The sequence below is a fragment of the Marmota marmota genome, unplaced genomic scaffold (genome assembly GCF_001458135.2).
Source record: "Marmota marmota marmota unplaced genomic scaffold, marMar, whole genome shotgun sequence".
Classification (NCBI taxonomy): Eukaryota; Metazoa; Chordata; class Mammalia; order Rodentia; family Sciuridae; genus Marmota; species Marmota marmota.
The window spans coordinates 6,413,106-6,429,591 of NW_025999913.1; the positions used below are offsets into that span (position 1 = coordinate 6,413,106).

A 16,486-nucleotide genomic window follows, 5' to 3' on the forward strand; every position below is an offset into this window, starting at 1 on the left:
TATATATATATATATATATATATATATATATACACACATATATATGTATATATATATATACACACACACATACATAGATATATGTGTATACACAGATATATATATAGATAGATGTATATATGTGTGTGTATGTGTATATATAATGTGTATGTATAGACAAAGCAGAATGTCTCACAGGATAGTATATGCTATCTACACAATATAATTCCATGTCATACAGAATTTCAGTGAAATGACTCTCTTTTAGCAGGTTGGAGAGTGTCACCACGCAGTTGACCTCTCTGGGAATCCCACCATGAGATGACTGGGTTAGAGGACCAACCTGAATCACCAATACATACATTTCTCACAATTGCTTCTCTCACTTGTCACCTAAAACTTTGGCACTTAGCCAGATGCATCTGCTTCACTTTTCCCAGAAGGCTTACTTGTCCCTCATGAAAATTCAGTGCTGGGAGCTCCGCCCATCACCTACTGAACCTGTGGACTTACGTGTATCTCCTAGTAGAGCAGGATGGGGCTCCGATAAGACCCTAGGGTTCAGGGACTGGATACTGTTTGGATTTATAATCCCAAAGCATTAAGCAGCATGACTTGTTCATTGGTTGCACAATGAAATCATCTTGAATTGAATTCTGCATTACAACCCACACATAGACCTTGCTGGAGACTCTTGTCCTTTCAACATAGCCATATGTAAAACACAATTATCAAGTATAATAAATATTTCCCTGGCATGTCTCCTAAAAAGTAAAACAAGCTAAAAGATGCTAATAACCCAAAAGTTATATCCTAGGTCTTTTCTTCTGGCCTTTTATAAATTCTTTCTGGCCTTAGGCATCCACCTAATTTCAAAACTGATCACCCTTTAGATGATCGACCATGGGATTAAACTCAGAAACCTCTTGGGGGTGCTTGGGGGTGTATGATGGCATGTGCTCGCACACCACAGGCTCCAAAGTGAACATTAAAGTCACTTGTGCATGATTTGAGGACGGCAGTAGATTCAACAGATTACATACAGAGCCTATCAACGTAGGACAGCTTGCGGAAGATCATAAACACATTTTTCAGATAAAAACATTGCAGCCATGAACACACCACGTGGTCACCCCTTCCCTAAGGTTTGCTTCTTTAATTGTAAATAGCCAGAAAGCCATCAAGCCAGAGTTTAATAAACTTTTAATTTGAAATGAATTACCACATGTTGTGTTTGTTTACCCATTATTAAATCTCTTAGCAACATATCAGTGGAAGAAACAGCATACTGTATCACAGCCCTGATATATTAGAAAACAAATCCATGGGGGATATTAACTGCTAATAATATGCTTAGGAGCTTCCAAGAAAAATAAATAAATACAAGCAATAGTGAAGACATGTATTCAAAGAGATTTTCATGTTCTGTTTTTTGTATAAATCTGTTCAGAGCAGGAACAGAAGGTCCCTCTGCAGTCTCTGAGTGTGAGGCTTACATCAGTCTCCAAGCTCAGAGCTGAGCAAAAGAATAAGCAGTTTTTTTCTAAAGCATTTTTCTAATGCATCAAAGATGCTCCCTCTCATGGTATAGTTTTCTGAAGTGCCACCTGTCCTCCTCCTTGTAGAACAGGGCAGAACTCTGAAAGCCTAGTCCAAGGCACAGTGCAGTAGGCATGGGAAATAGAGCCACATTGGCCTGGAGAAAACTGGAAAGCAAAACTGATCCGGTAGAAAATTCTCTAAGAGCAATTGTTTCTAATCATCTACTTAGTACCCTAAAATTAGGTTAAAATGTCAGCAGCACTGCAATATTATTAATTAACTCAGAACTCACCTTCTGCAAAATTAAAATTCTAAAATAAATTTTTGAGCTCCATACGGAGCCCCCAAACATTGAAAAAAAACACATTTATTTTGCAAATGCATGCATTTTACTGTGTCTCATGCAGCAGCTTTACGGTTGGCTTTTGAACTTGATATTTAAGTAAAAATCAATGCCATGCTTTCTATCCACTGTATCTAATAAAATCCTAACCAGGGCTTTTATTTCTTGCTTTTCCTATCTTAGGAAAATGATCTTCAACCATCCAAAAAAGACTTCATCTTCTTGTTCTAAATCTCTAGATGGCCAAGAGTCTTCCTCCATTTTCTGTTGTTATAGCAGAATTCCTGAGTCAGCTTTTGTGTCACTGTGACCAAAATAACCAACAAGAACAACTCAGAGGAGGAAAAGTTTATTTGGGACTCAGAGTTTTGAGGACTTAGTCCATAGATGGCCAACTCCATTGCTCTGGGCCCCAGAAGGTGGACAATATCCTGGAAGAAGGGGGATGGAGTGGGGGGTGGGGGCAGACTGCTCAATTCTTGGCAACAAGGAAGCACAGATAGGAAGAGGCTGCGGGGAAGATGCACCCTTCCAGGGCCAGGGCATGCCCCTGCTGCCCCACCTCCTCCAGCAACGCCCACCTGCACAGGTACCCCTCAGTCCATTCAATCTATGGACTGATGAGGTTACAGATCTCATAGTCTGTTCATTTCACCTTCAAACATTCTTGCCTTGAAGTCCCCACCTCCCAATACTGCTGCACTGGGTACAAAGTTTTCAACATCTGAATTCATTGGGATATACCAAAACCACAGTACCCAGGTCATGCAGAAGATATGCTAAATGTTATTAACATTTTTTACAGAACAAGTGTATCCCAGATCCTCACTCGGGAAAGCCTGACAAATTAGAGTCAACAGAGATCTTGTGTAAAATCAGTCTGCTTCAGAGCCAATTCGATGAGACTTAACTACAATGCCCATGAGGTTCTCAACAGAACTTCCCTACTAGGAAATTTGGAATGAGGCTGAGGCAGGAAGATAGCAAGTTCAAGGCCAGCCTCAGAAACTTGAAGAAGACCCTAAGCAACTTAGCAAGACCTGTCTCAAAATAAAAAAACAAAAAGGGCTGGGAGGTGGCTCAGTGGTAAAGTACAGCTGGGTTCAATCCCGAGTAACAAAATAAATGAGGGCTTTATGCATAATATGTAATTTTTTAAAAGAAAACATATAAAGCATATATGGCCAAACAGTAAGAAATGGCAAATCAGAGGAATAAGTACTATTGTATGTTGTGTTATTTTTCATACAGTATAATTAAAATATTTGATAATTTCTAAGGTAAATCAATGAAAGTGCTACTACAGGGCTTGTCACAGGTGATACCTCCAGTGTTACCACAGAGCTCCTAATGAACACTATCACTGCCTGTGTGGGTCACCAGTCCCCCACCACTCAAACTATTACTTACTGATAGAGTATCCATCCTGTTAAGGAAACTTGGAATCTTTCAGTAAAACAAATAATTCTTTAGTACAAAAGATAACAGTCTTTAATATATCTTTTCTATAAATGGGAACTTTTGAAAATTAGAATACTTTTAAAAATTTTATTTGCTTACTTAGTACTTGATAAAATCAGTCTTTAAAAACAAAGTTTTATCAACTATATTACCTGAGAACTTTTTCCTGAGAATATTTGATCTTTTCTATTTAGGTTTTGGTTAATACTTTCAAGAGCACACACAAAAAAAGACTAAAATTTAGAAATGAGCTCCAAAAAAAAAAAAAAAAGTTCAGTTACCTCCCCCACCCCTGATAAAAACGTTCAGAAATATTCTAAGAGCAATAAATCCATGGAGAAAAACTTCTGTTTCAATGAAGCAATTTTATGTTTCCTTGTGCAATAGATAATGCAATAGGAAAGCTAATATTCTTGTCAACAGTTACATTCTTTTTAAGTGGCTTGGTATAGAAAATAAGATCTTAATAAAGAATATGCACTTCTTACTAAATTTTATTTAATATAACACCACTTGAAATATTAGTAATAGATTACTAAAAAGTCAAATCAACCTACCCTGAGAAGAGTGTAAGGTAGATTGAGTTCCATTATCCATAGATGCACATATATTTTTCTCAGATTTTTTCTCCCAGGGGCCAGATGTATCATGTACACCTAATTTTCCTTTATCTCCTTTAACCAATAAATGCATTGGAAATTCAGTGCCAAGCTGAGTATTGCTTTCATGATTTTTTTGATCATCCAAAAGCAAAGGAAGTTTAACGACCTTTTAAGAGATAAAAACTATTATCAAAACCATTAAAACTAATGTAAACGTGGTATTTTCTTCTCTACAACAATGAGACAATCTGATAAATCAGAAAAGTCAATAATGAATTCAGTTCTCCAGAACTTATAAGCTCTCATTTGTTTACATTACAAAGAGTGAATTCTGTATTAACCAATTTACATAATTGCTACAGATATTGCCATGCCCTGTATATGTTTATTAGGATTGTTTCTTTTAATTTATAATTTTTAAATTTCCTTCTTAACAACACTGTTTGCCTATCATTTATACTGGGAGGAAATTAGCAAATGTTCATTCAGTATTTACTGTCTCCAAGAATAATGTTCTAAGTTGAAGAGGAAATGACAAGATTGTAGAATCTAATAGTGAATAAATGGGTGCTGCATATGCAATATTTGTAACTTTTATGTATGTTTAAAATTTTAATGATAATAAGTGTTTGGGGGAAGCCATCCCTGACATAAAAAATGAAACACAAAAATAAGCAACCGCAGAAAAAGTTTCCTGAGAAAGAGTTATAGGTTATCTCACCTGCAGAATTTTCTCTCTTGGGTCCTTACACACATTCTGCAGGGGCTAACCTAGAGTCAGCCCATTATGGCCAGCCTTCTCCATAATGCCGAGGGTTAGTAGCCTGGGTGCTGTCCCTAATGACACTCAGGCCAACTTGAGAACGTGACACCCATGGCTAAACCACACACCCTGGCTCCGTGTGCACCTCTTGGACCAGGATGATTTCCTTCCACTAACTGACCCAGGAGGAAAGTGACCAGAATTTCAGTGGATTTCCTTGTTTCCTTCATATTCTCTTCCAAACCTGAATTACAAAAACTATTTCCTGTTCCATCATCTGCTTTATCCTATTCTTCTCCTTCTAATTTTAAACTATTCACTTTTGAATAACTCTGTCATTTACTTGATCAGAAATTTTTTCATTTGAGAAAATGGACACTGAGAAAAATCCACATATATTAGAATTTCACATGAAAGAAAAATGGAGCTTTCAGATAAGAACTTCTCTTTCATTCTCACGGAAAAGAAGTACCTAAATATCCACTTATTCTGCCCTTCTTATCAGAAAATCAAATACCTTTCATAATGCACTATGCCCTTAATAAAGACTCACTCACTCCCCCATGAAATATACAGAGAGAGAATCTTATCATTGTCTATTAAAGTTAGAAAGTTAATAGACAAGCACATCTATCTGTAACAACGAACAGCCAACTAAGCTCTACAGATAAATCATAATATCACTTTTTCTTCCACAAATTTTTTTTAAAAATAACATGTCAGAGGGGGGAAAAACAGAATTATCTTCAAATGCAAGTAGATTTTCATCGATTTAAACTATTTTAATGCTAACAAATAATGACCTTTTTATTTTGAAATTCCAAGCCTCATTTCTTGATTTAATCTCAAATATAAATTCTCTTTATAATTAACACAACTACTGCTACTACTACTACTACTACTACTACTACTACTACTGCTACTACTGATTTCCATACCTTATATAGACATGTGTCTGTCTCATCAGATAGATGGCAGGCATTCAGAAGGCAAAGATTGCATCTTATCTCTTTTGTATCCTAGAACTGGCAGTGTCCAACACATAACAGAAGCATGGTTAAGTACTTTTGGTCAGGAAACACCAATAATTTTGAGATGAAGTGGTAGTTAAAGATTGTGAGCTGAGAATCAGGGGGCTCGAGTACTGGTTCTGGTCCATTCACAACATAGAAGATTGTATTAAATTATCTTTAACTTTTTCATTAACTTGTGAATTTTAGTTCTTATTTCTACATATTAATTTAATTCATGTTATCAGAAATCAGCATTAAGAGATAATTACTTTCGCCATTTTATGAAACTTATTAAAATGTTCAATGGCATGAAAGCAAGATAAAGGCTAGAAAGAAGCAACTTTGGAAAATTAAAAAAAAAATGTTTCCATTTACACAATTATATCACAAACCTGAAAATAGAGATTGCACAGCCAGTGGTCCAAGTCCAGGCAAATCAAATCTTCAATTTTCCTAAAACTTCTGGATTTCCGGTCATAATGTCCTCGGAGAAGGGGACACTTGAATTTTCCTTCCACTACATCCAAGTTGTTATCACACAGGGGAAAGATTGCCCAGCCCACAGCCTGGCCAAGGCAGGCATGTTTCCCACGAAGGAGAAAGAGTTCAAATAAGAAAGCTATGCCAGGTTTCACATCTTTCCTTTGGGGTAGTACCTAGGAAAGACATTAAGACAAGAGAAGATTGGGATGCTTATATGTTTAGAAACACTCTACATTCAGTAAGGCCTACAGACAATTTAGAATTCAGTAAAAAGTCAGTCTGCACTCCTGTTTTTGACCCTTAAAAATTCACCCACTGGATACATTTACATAAATAACCCTTCCAGCCACAGGTAATTTGCAATCATGAAAGTGTGACCTGCCTACCAGAAGATTTTATATTTTATGAGCTTTAGAAATAAACTTTGTAATATTAAGTAACATGGTATTTGCCTGAGCTGGTCCCTCTATTATTGTATGGTTTGAATGTGTTCCCTAAAAGTTCATGTGTTAGACACTTAATTCCCTAATTCATATGGTATTTGGATGTGGTACTTTTGGGAGATAATGAGGATTAGATGAGGTTATTAGGATGGCATTAGTGGCTTTACAGGAACAGAGAACTGAGCTAGCATGCTGGCTCCGTCAGTACATGATGCCCTCCGCGATGTTATCATGCCATCAGGAAGACCCTTACCAGAAACCAGCACTATGTTCTTAGTGCCTCCAGAATTGTGAGCCTAATAAAATTCTATTCTTTTTCAATTACCATGTCTCAAGTAGTGTGTTATACCACAGAAAACAGACTAAGACAATTACGTTACTATTTCTATCTTCCATCATAACCATTATTTTGCATGACTGTCATTTATCTTTGTATCATTCAGGTACACAGCTCACGTGCTTTGCAGGGAATAAATGCTTTCTTAAAAGTGGTTGAACAAACTTTTACACTCCAGAAAAACAAATCCTACTCATCATGACAATGCAAATTATTATTACAAGGTCCATCAGTTGAAATTGAAAAAAAAAATGGAGTCTCATTTAATTTTGTGACTAGTCCATTTATTTTAGTTGACACTGTAATACATATCACTATATGAGCAATTTTTCAGTGCTTCGTAAATAACACCAGATATAAAAACGAATGAAATGATCAGATTGCCCAAGCCACTGTGCAAATTCCCAGATGTAGAGATTGAGCCTTTTCTTAGGTCTTTTTTAAAAAAAAAAAAATCAGGGAATTGCAAAACATAAATAATCTTTTATTTCAAAAAATAGATTATACACTTAAGATGTATTTTTTTTTTAGTTTTATGTGAGTAATTTAAATGGACAAAGACAGGGTCTAGTCTAAGATTGTTTTACAATATATTTAGCCAAAAGTGTGTAGATAATATTTTATACAATTTATGTAAATATCTCAAGACTTAGTTTAGAAACAAAATGAAACAGAGGCATCTGTTGAAAAATACCATAACCCTGTGGCAGCTGCTATTAAACCATTAACAGGATCAGGTTTCATTTAAACCAGATTTACCATTTTCTACAACAGCCCATGGGAAAGCTAAAAACATTAGGCACAAATTATTGACAAAAGAGATCCTTAATCAAGCCGTACTTTTCATTTGGCTAGTTGGCTGTGAGTAGCATTTGTGATAACAGAATCAGAGCTAAATGAGGAGGGGGAGAAGTGGAGTCAGAAATCTAAATGATGGGATCATCATTTAGAAATAAAATTGAACGGATGCTATTAACAATAAGTTTATCAATTTTTATCTCTGCATTTAGAAGTGAAAACCAGTGCCCTTCTTATACTAACCTGGTCTTATTCAACAGTGCAATCAAAGTAAATGAAGTAAGAATTTGGCCCTAACAATTCTATTATTAATTTTGTTGTCATTGGGGCAAGTCAGTTTTTTTTATATTTAAGTTTCCATATACTTGAGTTTCCTCAGCAATTAAAAAAAAAAATGGATCCTCTTCATGGAATTGACAAAATCCTCAACTTAGACAATAAATTATATGGTAAACATTTAAATCTGTTAATGCTCAGAAAAATATAAAATTTACATTATTATTTATTAAGATTTTATTTCAATTACTTCTAAGATGACTTAAGTAACAATTTCTTTTAATAAAAAGGAAAAGTACATATACAAGAATGAAATATATTGGTAAACATGTAAAACACCAGTATCCTTTTGTGCATGAGAAATAGTTCAGGGGTTCTGAGACCAACAGAGGACACTGCGCAATACTGTGTCACCTGCAGCAATGCATAAAAAGGACTTCACCTCAACCTGCTCCACAGGGTCATATGCTACCACCCTGATGACTCCTAAAAAAAATGAGTATATGAACAGAATGTGACATACTCACTGATACTGACTACAAAGGAATATAGGAGCCATAAATTATTAAAGAAAGGAATTTATGTGACAACAGTTGTCTTCCCTTATTTCTTCCCCTAGCATCTTTCCCTTGGTGCCTGTTGTAGGAGAGATCTTTTGCCCTTTAATATGTAGCTTGGGACTCGTTCTTTTGGTAAGAAAGATCACTAAGTTTCACTGTATCTCTCTCAGAGGATCCTTTCCACAAACTTGAACATTTCCACAGATGTCCTATGATGGGACATATCCCTGAGTATTTTTCAGTAAGTTTGTAACTAAAAGCTAAAAATTAAGATATAAATGCATGGGTCTCCCCCAATGTCAACTGCCCATGCCATCTCATCACAGAGACCCTGCTAATGGAGGGCATCATATTCTCAAAGCACCTTTATTTTCCAAATACTGTAAAATGCCACTATTTTGAAAGAAAGAGATACTATAGAGCTCAAGTTCACTACATAACTTTAGGGTGATCTTCTGCATCAAAGAAGGTACATGTGAAAGATGAGTGCATAATAAGTAGAATCCAAGAAGCAAGTAAGAATTTTAAAGATCAAATGCTGAATGGGGGATGAGGAAAGAAAGCAATATTTTTTTTCGCTTGGACACCAAATACTTTGAAATTAAAGCAATCCACGGAGTTCATGACAAATGACTCAAAATGATAAAAATGCATACTCACAATGTATTATCCATGTTTTTTTACTTTCTGAATTTTCTATAATGATTGTAATTCTTGTAATCAGGAAAAAAAATGTTGATAAAATGATTTCAAAAACAGAAGGTCTTAAGAAACTCACTGAGACCCAACCTCTAAATAAAATACAAAAAAAGGGCTGGAGATGTGGAACAGTGATTAAGTGCCCCTCAGTTCAATCCCCAATACCAAAAAAAAAAAAAAAAAGATAGAGAGGATCTTCAAGATTCTGTTTATGCTTAATGGAGATGGTTGCAAATGTCCAACCATCTCATCCTAACAAGAAAAAAAAAACCCAGTTAATATGTAAAATGTATCTTTTTGAGCTCATTGAGAGCTGAGGAAATGAGACACGGGCTAGGGAGATGCAAGTCTTTCTAAATTATTAAGGCACCCCAGGAATTTCAAAATCATTAAAATATATGTTCAATAACAGTCATGATAGCAAAGTACTAGGAACAAGAAAGAAGTAGACCTATCATTGCATAGAGGACTTTGTAAAAGAAAGGAAACACTGGCTGAACTTTGAATACACTAAGGCTGTTGTGGAATACTGAACAGTTATGAGCCCCAAACACAGTGAGTCCTCACTACCAATTCTCAACCTTAGGATATTTACCAAGTGCCCAGCAGCACGTGGCCAATTGGTTCTAGGTAAGAGGCAAAGTAAGATTTCCACTGTCCCAAAAATCTTTGGGCAATGCTGGAAAGCAGAGCACAATCTCAATAAATGGTGCTTGAATATCAAGCCCAGAAGAAGGAGGGACCTTTTACAACATAAAGCTTTAAAGCCAGTAATATATTCAAACTAACTAAAGCTGCCATCCAAACCCAATTTAGCTCAATTCCTGATTTAAACAAAGACATTAAGTTCCTGATACAGAATCAATATTTTCTATCTCAATCTCTATAATTTATATATACACAATGTGTATACCATAGGCAACTATGAGCCATCTCTGGCAGCAGGAAAATGTGAAACACAGATAAAAGAAAACCAGTCAATAGAAACTGACTTATAGATGACACAGGAATTAACAAAAACTTTTTTTGGGGGGGTACCAGGGATTGAACTCAGGGGTACTAGACCACTAAGCCATATCCCCGACCCTATTTTGTATTTTATTTAGAGACAGGGTCTCACTGAGTTGCTTGGTGTCTCGCAGTTGCTGAAGCTGGCTTTGAACTCGAGATTCTCCTGTCTCAGCCTCCCGAGCTGCTGGGATTACAGCGTGTGCCACCATGTCTGGCACAGACTTTAAAATAATCATTATAATTAGGATAAAAAATTAGAAGAAAAGATGGAAGTAATCAGTAAAAGTTTGGAATATTTCAGGAGAGAACTTTGAGCTGCTTTAGAACAGATATATAAAACGTTTGAAAAGATAAAAATCATTAAATTGTCTTAACAGCATAAATGAGCACAACAAAGAAAAGATAGGTGAACCCTAACGTAAATCAATAGAAACCAAAGTGCAAAAGCAAAAAGAATGAAAATGAAAAACAGGTCAGAGACTGAAGTACCTGTGGAATAATAATAAGCAATCTAACACACATGTAATTGGAGTCCTATCAGGACAAGGGAGAGATGATGGTACCCACACACAAAAATGTTTTTGAATAAATAATGACTAAGCATTTTTCCAAAACTGATGAAAGACATCAGTCTACAAAACAAAGAGGCTCAGAAAATCCCTAAGCAGAAAAAAAACACAAAATAACACCTAGGCATCTCATAGTCAGATTAATGGAAATAAGAATAAAGTGAAAATCTTTAAAGTTTCCTTGATGATATCTAATTTTAAAAACTTCATTATTGACTATCCAAGTGACATCCTTGGTGATGTATCCATATTTTCTTATCACAAAATCCTGAATTTAATATAAAAAAATGTTCTACATTATATGGAAAATCTAATTTTCATTCTTTTGCCCAGCTTCTTTGCTCTGAACTCTGATCATATAGATCTACTTTTCTTTTTGACACTGAACAAAAGTTTCTTATACCTTTTGCTGTTTAGGGGGCTAACTCTTGCCTAAATGACATCAGATTACAACCTTATATTTATCATATAATTTGAAATTTCTTAGCATGTATTCATGACCCTAATGGAGCCTCACCACAATCTTTCTAGTTTTATTTCATATTAAACACAAATGAAGTTCATATTAACATACACGACATACATATTTTAAAATTCTGTCAAAATTATTATCATCACAATTATTTTCTCAAATGCCTGCCTATATACAGTCTCTCATGGCTTTCTATCAGGAAATACTTTTTCCTCCCCCAAAACTGGCTCATTATAATTAAAGAATCTTGTTTTCAGTTTGGACAAGACCTCTGAAGTTGTCATTTCTAACTCACAAGTTCTCAACAGATAGATAGTGATACCCATGGGACACAGACACAGGCTGTGGGGCAAGCAAACTTTCATAACAGTGACTAAAGATGCTCCAGCAATTTCTATATCCCTAAAATTTATATCAAATAATAACAATAACAGCAAAAGAGTTGCAAATATTCAGTGACCTCAAAAAAAGGACAGCCAAATTTTTTTTAAAGAACACAGATTATCTAATAAAGATACTAATGCTATATATAACACAAAATTTGAGAAACAGTGTTATAGTCAGTCCTTTGCTCAGACGGACATCTTTTCGGTAAGATACTGGATGTGGCTCATTCTCCACCTACAGCCTACACCAGTGAGGAAGTTTGCCAGTTCATAAGATAAACCACTCCATGCGTGAGCAATCTGTGTTGTTAGAAAACACCACTCCCTCCTAGGCAGTCGGTGGTGTCAGCAATTCATCAAATACCAGCAGTTCCTCACCTTCCAAGCATATGATAGGATGGCACCACTGGCCTCCCTGTGATTAGGTGGCCCATTTAATTAACTGGCCAATGATCCATGAGTGGATCATAGCACTACTCGCCTATGGGCCATCGTGTTTATCCTTGTCTCTAAATGCTCCAGAGTTTTCTTTTCCTTTGCCATAGTGATAAGCAATACTCCAGATGTCAGTCCTTCAACCAGACATTGAATTAGGGTGGAGCAAAGCCTCCTCCTTCTGTCCTGAAGAGGACCTAGACACAGAGTGAGGAATCAGCACCTGCTGTGCTAAGCCACTGAGATGCTGTGAAGTTTTTGTTTGTTTGCTAGTTGTTTTGCCCTTGTTTTAGTGGATAACCAAGCTGATGTTGACAGATTCACTGAATTCCCTGTATTCACTCAAGTCTGGTCTTAACCATCCTATGAACAGGATTATTGCACCAAGATAGCCATGATTCTAAGTCACTGTATACAAGGTCAGGACCTAGTGATTGTCAACATCAAGATACACCCAAATTATCATGCAATAATAAAAATAAATAAAATTCTAGAATCCTTTATATTAAAAAAAGATATGGCCATAATAAAGGGAAGTGCAAATATTCCTGTAACCTGCACTTAAGTAGATAAACAAAACTTTAGACAGTGTTAAGGTGCTCTTGGGAAATCTATGGTGGTGTCCCTTAGAACTTTTCTTGGTTGCATTTCTTCAAAAATGCATCTTAAGTGGAGTTTGAATGGCATATATGTGTATATATATATATATCCTGTCTACACATCTCTGCATAGGATACATCAATCCAAACTGTTCAGCCCTGCCCTGTTTAATTGATTCTCTCCTTTAAAAGGGAAGCAAAAAGTAGTCAAAGTTAAAAAGTAGGGGCTTTGGCATCAGACACACATGAGAACAAATTCCAACTTACCATTGAGTAAGTAACCTACCTACTGTCTCTGGATGGTTGTTTCACTGTATAAAAAGTGCTGGGATACAGGGGCAACGGTGACAGAAAAATAAACTGAGTGGTGTCTTCAAGGAAGCAAATCAATACACTTAATTTGTATTAGAAATAGCAAAATGTTCTTTTGGAGGCAGACAACTCGGGACAGAGGAGTGGGAATTGATGCCATAGCACAGAGTAAACTAGATTATCCAGTGAGAGTTTTATAGTAGCATTATTTTCTTTTCCATTCTCCCAGCCAAAATAAATAAATAGACAAATTAGCTCTAATCCTCAGTCTCTCTGCTATGGGATACAATAAAGTAATTATTCTTGAAAATTTATCTTGGCTTAGGGATCAAGGACAGAGGGTCACAGCAGCTAAAACTCTCTTGGCTTCTAAATAGGAGAGAGAGAGAATCTCACTGCCTACACCCCTGGAAAACCAGTACTCTTCGGTCAAATGAAGATATTCCAGGTTCCTGTTTTCAAAAAGTATTTCTTTTTAAATTCCTTAATCCTAAATGTTGCTATATTATCAACACTTAAAATTTATTTACTAAAATCAAGGCACTTTTAAACTACTTTATCTTCATTAAACAGTGGCCACAATAATCCCACAAAGTAGATTCTATTATGGGTCTCATTTTACAAATGTCACAACTGGAGGCAAAGAGAGACTTAGCCTAAGGTCACATAAAACAGATGTAGAAGTTGGTGCTGGGGTTTGATTTTAGTCACTCTGTTTCAGAGTCATTCACACTATGATTCCTGAATAGAGGAACAGCCAAATGGAGACCCCATCTTGGATTCAAGGTGAGAGATCTCAAGGTCATTCTGCTCTAGGCTACTGACCGCTCCTCATGACTCATGTGAACAGAGAAGCCTAGGCTCTCCTTCCGGATATTTCTCACATATTCTCTCCTCAATTAGTCACTTTGAAGTCCAGGCATCCAACAATGATCTAGAGTTTTTCAAGAAAAAAAATTCTTTTGCCCTAATAATACCCAAATTCTTAAAGAATAAGAATCTTTCTTTCTAAAATGCCAAATTTGCCAGTTAGTTTACAAACTAATTCTTCTGAATAAAAATCTTCCTTAAATTAAGGGAACAATTCTTTTAAATATTTGTTGATTGATTGTTTATCCTCTCCTGAGAAGTGTCTGTTCAGGTCGTTGGCCCATTTGTTGACTGGGTTATTTGCTTTTTGGTGCTTAGCTTTTTGAGTTCTTTATATACCCTAGAGACTAGAACTCTATCTGATGTGTGAGGGGTAAAAATTCCAGTCAGAATGGCAGCTATTATGAAGACAAACAACAACAAGTGTTGGCGAGGCTGTGGGGAAAAAGGCACACTCATGCACTGCTGGTGGGACTGCAAATTGGTGCAGCCAATTTGGAAAACAGTATGGAGATTCCTTGAAAATCTGGAAATGAAACCACCATTTGACCCAGCTATTCCTCTTCTCGGACTATACCCAAAGGACTTAAAAACAGCATACTACAGGGACATAGCCACATCAATGTTTATAGCAGCACAATTCACAATAGCTAAACTGTGGAGCCAACCTAGATGTCCTTCAGTAGATGAATGAATAAAAAATGTGGCATATATACACAATGGAATTTTGCTCAGCATTAAAAAAGAACAAAATCTGGCATTTGCAGGTAAACGGATGGCGTTGGAGAAGATAATGCTAAGTGAAGTTAGCCAATCCCAAAAAAACAAATGCCAAATATTTTCTCTGATATAAGAGGGGTGACTCATAGTGGGCTAGGGAGGGAGAGCATGGGAGGAATAGATGAATTCTAGATAGGGCAAAGGGGTGGGAGGGAAAGGGAGGGGGCAGGGAATTAGCAAGGATGGTGGAATGTGATGGTCATCATTATACATTATGAAGACTTGAATTGGGTGTCAACATACCTTATATACAGAGATATGAAAAATTGTGGTATATATGTGTATTAAGAATTGTAATGCAAAAAAACAACAAAGTACATGTATAATGGCATAAATTGGTGTGAACAAACTTTATATACAGAGATACGAAAATTGTGCTCTATATGTGTAATAAAAATTGTAATGCATTCTACTGTTGTCATGTATTTAAAAAAAATAACAATAAAATCATTTTTTTAAAAAATGAAGGGCACAATTCTATGATCTCTCAAACCTAGTCCCTGCACCTGATTTCATGATTTCTCCACAACTACTTTGGTCATTTGGGGGCAGCTGGGGGGGGCGGGGGGAGACCAACAATCATACTATTATGTCCTCAAGACCTAACTAGCAGTCCTCAAAATTTACTTTGTATAAAAATTACCTAAAGGTGCTTTTTAAAAATGAAGATTTAGGCCTTGTGTCTATGTTTGACTCAGTAAGTCTGGTGTGAGGCTGAACTCTGAATTTTAACTAGCATGCTCAGGTGATAGTTAATAGGGTGGTCCTTCAATGAGAACCCCCACAATTTATAGATACAAAGATAAGCAACATGAACTGTGTATCTTTGATCAGATGTTTAATTGACTTCCACTGAATAAAACAACTATCCTTCTGTCTAAAACCTGGCTGAGTTACACTTGAATAATTACTAGCTACCCACTATATATAACCTTTCCACCTTCTCTATTGAACACGCCTAAAATGAAGAGGAACTATATGGTATATCATGTCACTCTGCTGCAATTCTATTCCCCTGACCTCAGCCTCAATATGTCATAACTCATCTCTTCCCATGCTGCTCAAATGTTCAACTAAGAATGTTTCACTCTAGAGAGATGGAAACATCTAATTGAATATTTTAATTTAGAAAATTCAGTTCTCAGATTCTCTCCTCCTCCCTTTCCTTTACTGTTTTCTTTCTCTCCTTTTTTTTTCTTTCTTTTCTTTTTGACTGAAGGCAAAAGTTGAATTTTCTTTTCTCCTTGTTAGGCAAAAGATAGATCTTTCCCTTCATTGTCCCTGAGAGTTGAACACTTTGGGGAAAAATTGGGCACAGCCCATTACTTTTACAAACCCCAGTGAATGAGCCTCAATACACAAAAAGATGGCATTTCTGAACATCTGCAGCCTGATTAGATCAAAGACCAACAAATTAACCACAAATGGTTTTACAAGGAGCATGCAAATATATCATTTGGAAAAGAGAAAACTTTTGGCAATAATTGCTCATCAACATTTTCCCTTTGGACAGCCCACATGGCACCAAAGATATCTAGCAACGAAGTTAATGCCTGTGCAGCAATTTCTATTTTACAAACCTCTGACATGCACATTGTCACCTTTGATCTGCACATCAGTCTTATTGTATTGTTGACATTAGCCCATTTCACAGGTTACTGAAAAAAAAAAAGATCCAGGAAAAAAATGACTCGCTCTTGTCTCTAGCTACCAAATTGTTGATTTCACCATCAAAAAAAAAAAAAAAAAAAAA

At 36.1% G+C, this 16,486-nt stretch overlaps 1 protein-coding gene and 1 long non-coding RNA gene across 2 annotated transcripts in view; one reads left to right on the plus strand and one right to left on the minus strand.

Moving 5' to 3' along the window:
• Positions 1-16,486, minus strand: part of LOC125615554 — a 209,703-nt gene that overhangs the window by 173,003 nt on the left and 20,214 nt on the right. Inside the window, exons 3-4 of the mRNA XM_048799711.1 lie at positions 6,096-6,359; positions 3,883-4,093 (exon numbers count right to left, since the gene is read on the minus strand). Of these exons, the coding sequence (XP_048655668.1) occupies positions 3,883-4,093; positions 6,096-6,359 (475 nt within the window). The remainder of the gene's footprint in view (positions 1-3,882; positions 4,094-6,095; positions 6,360-16,486) is intronic.
• The window catches only part of LOC107149238, a 15,958-nt gene continuing 13,709 nt past the window's right edge, over positions 14,238-16,486 (plus strand). Inside the window, exon 1 of the long non-coding RNA XR_007346203.1 lies at positions 14,238-14,248. This is a non-coding gene — a long non-coding RNA (uncharacterized LOC107149238). The remainder of the gene's footprint in view (positions 14,249-16,486) is intronic.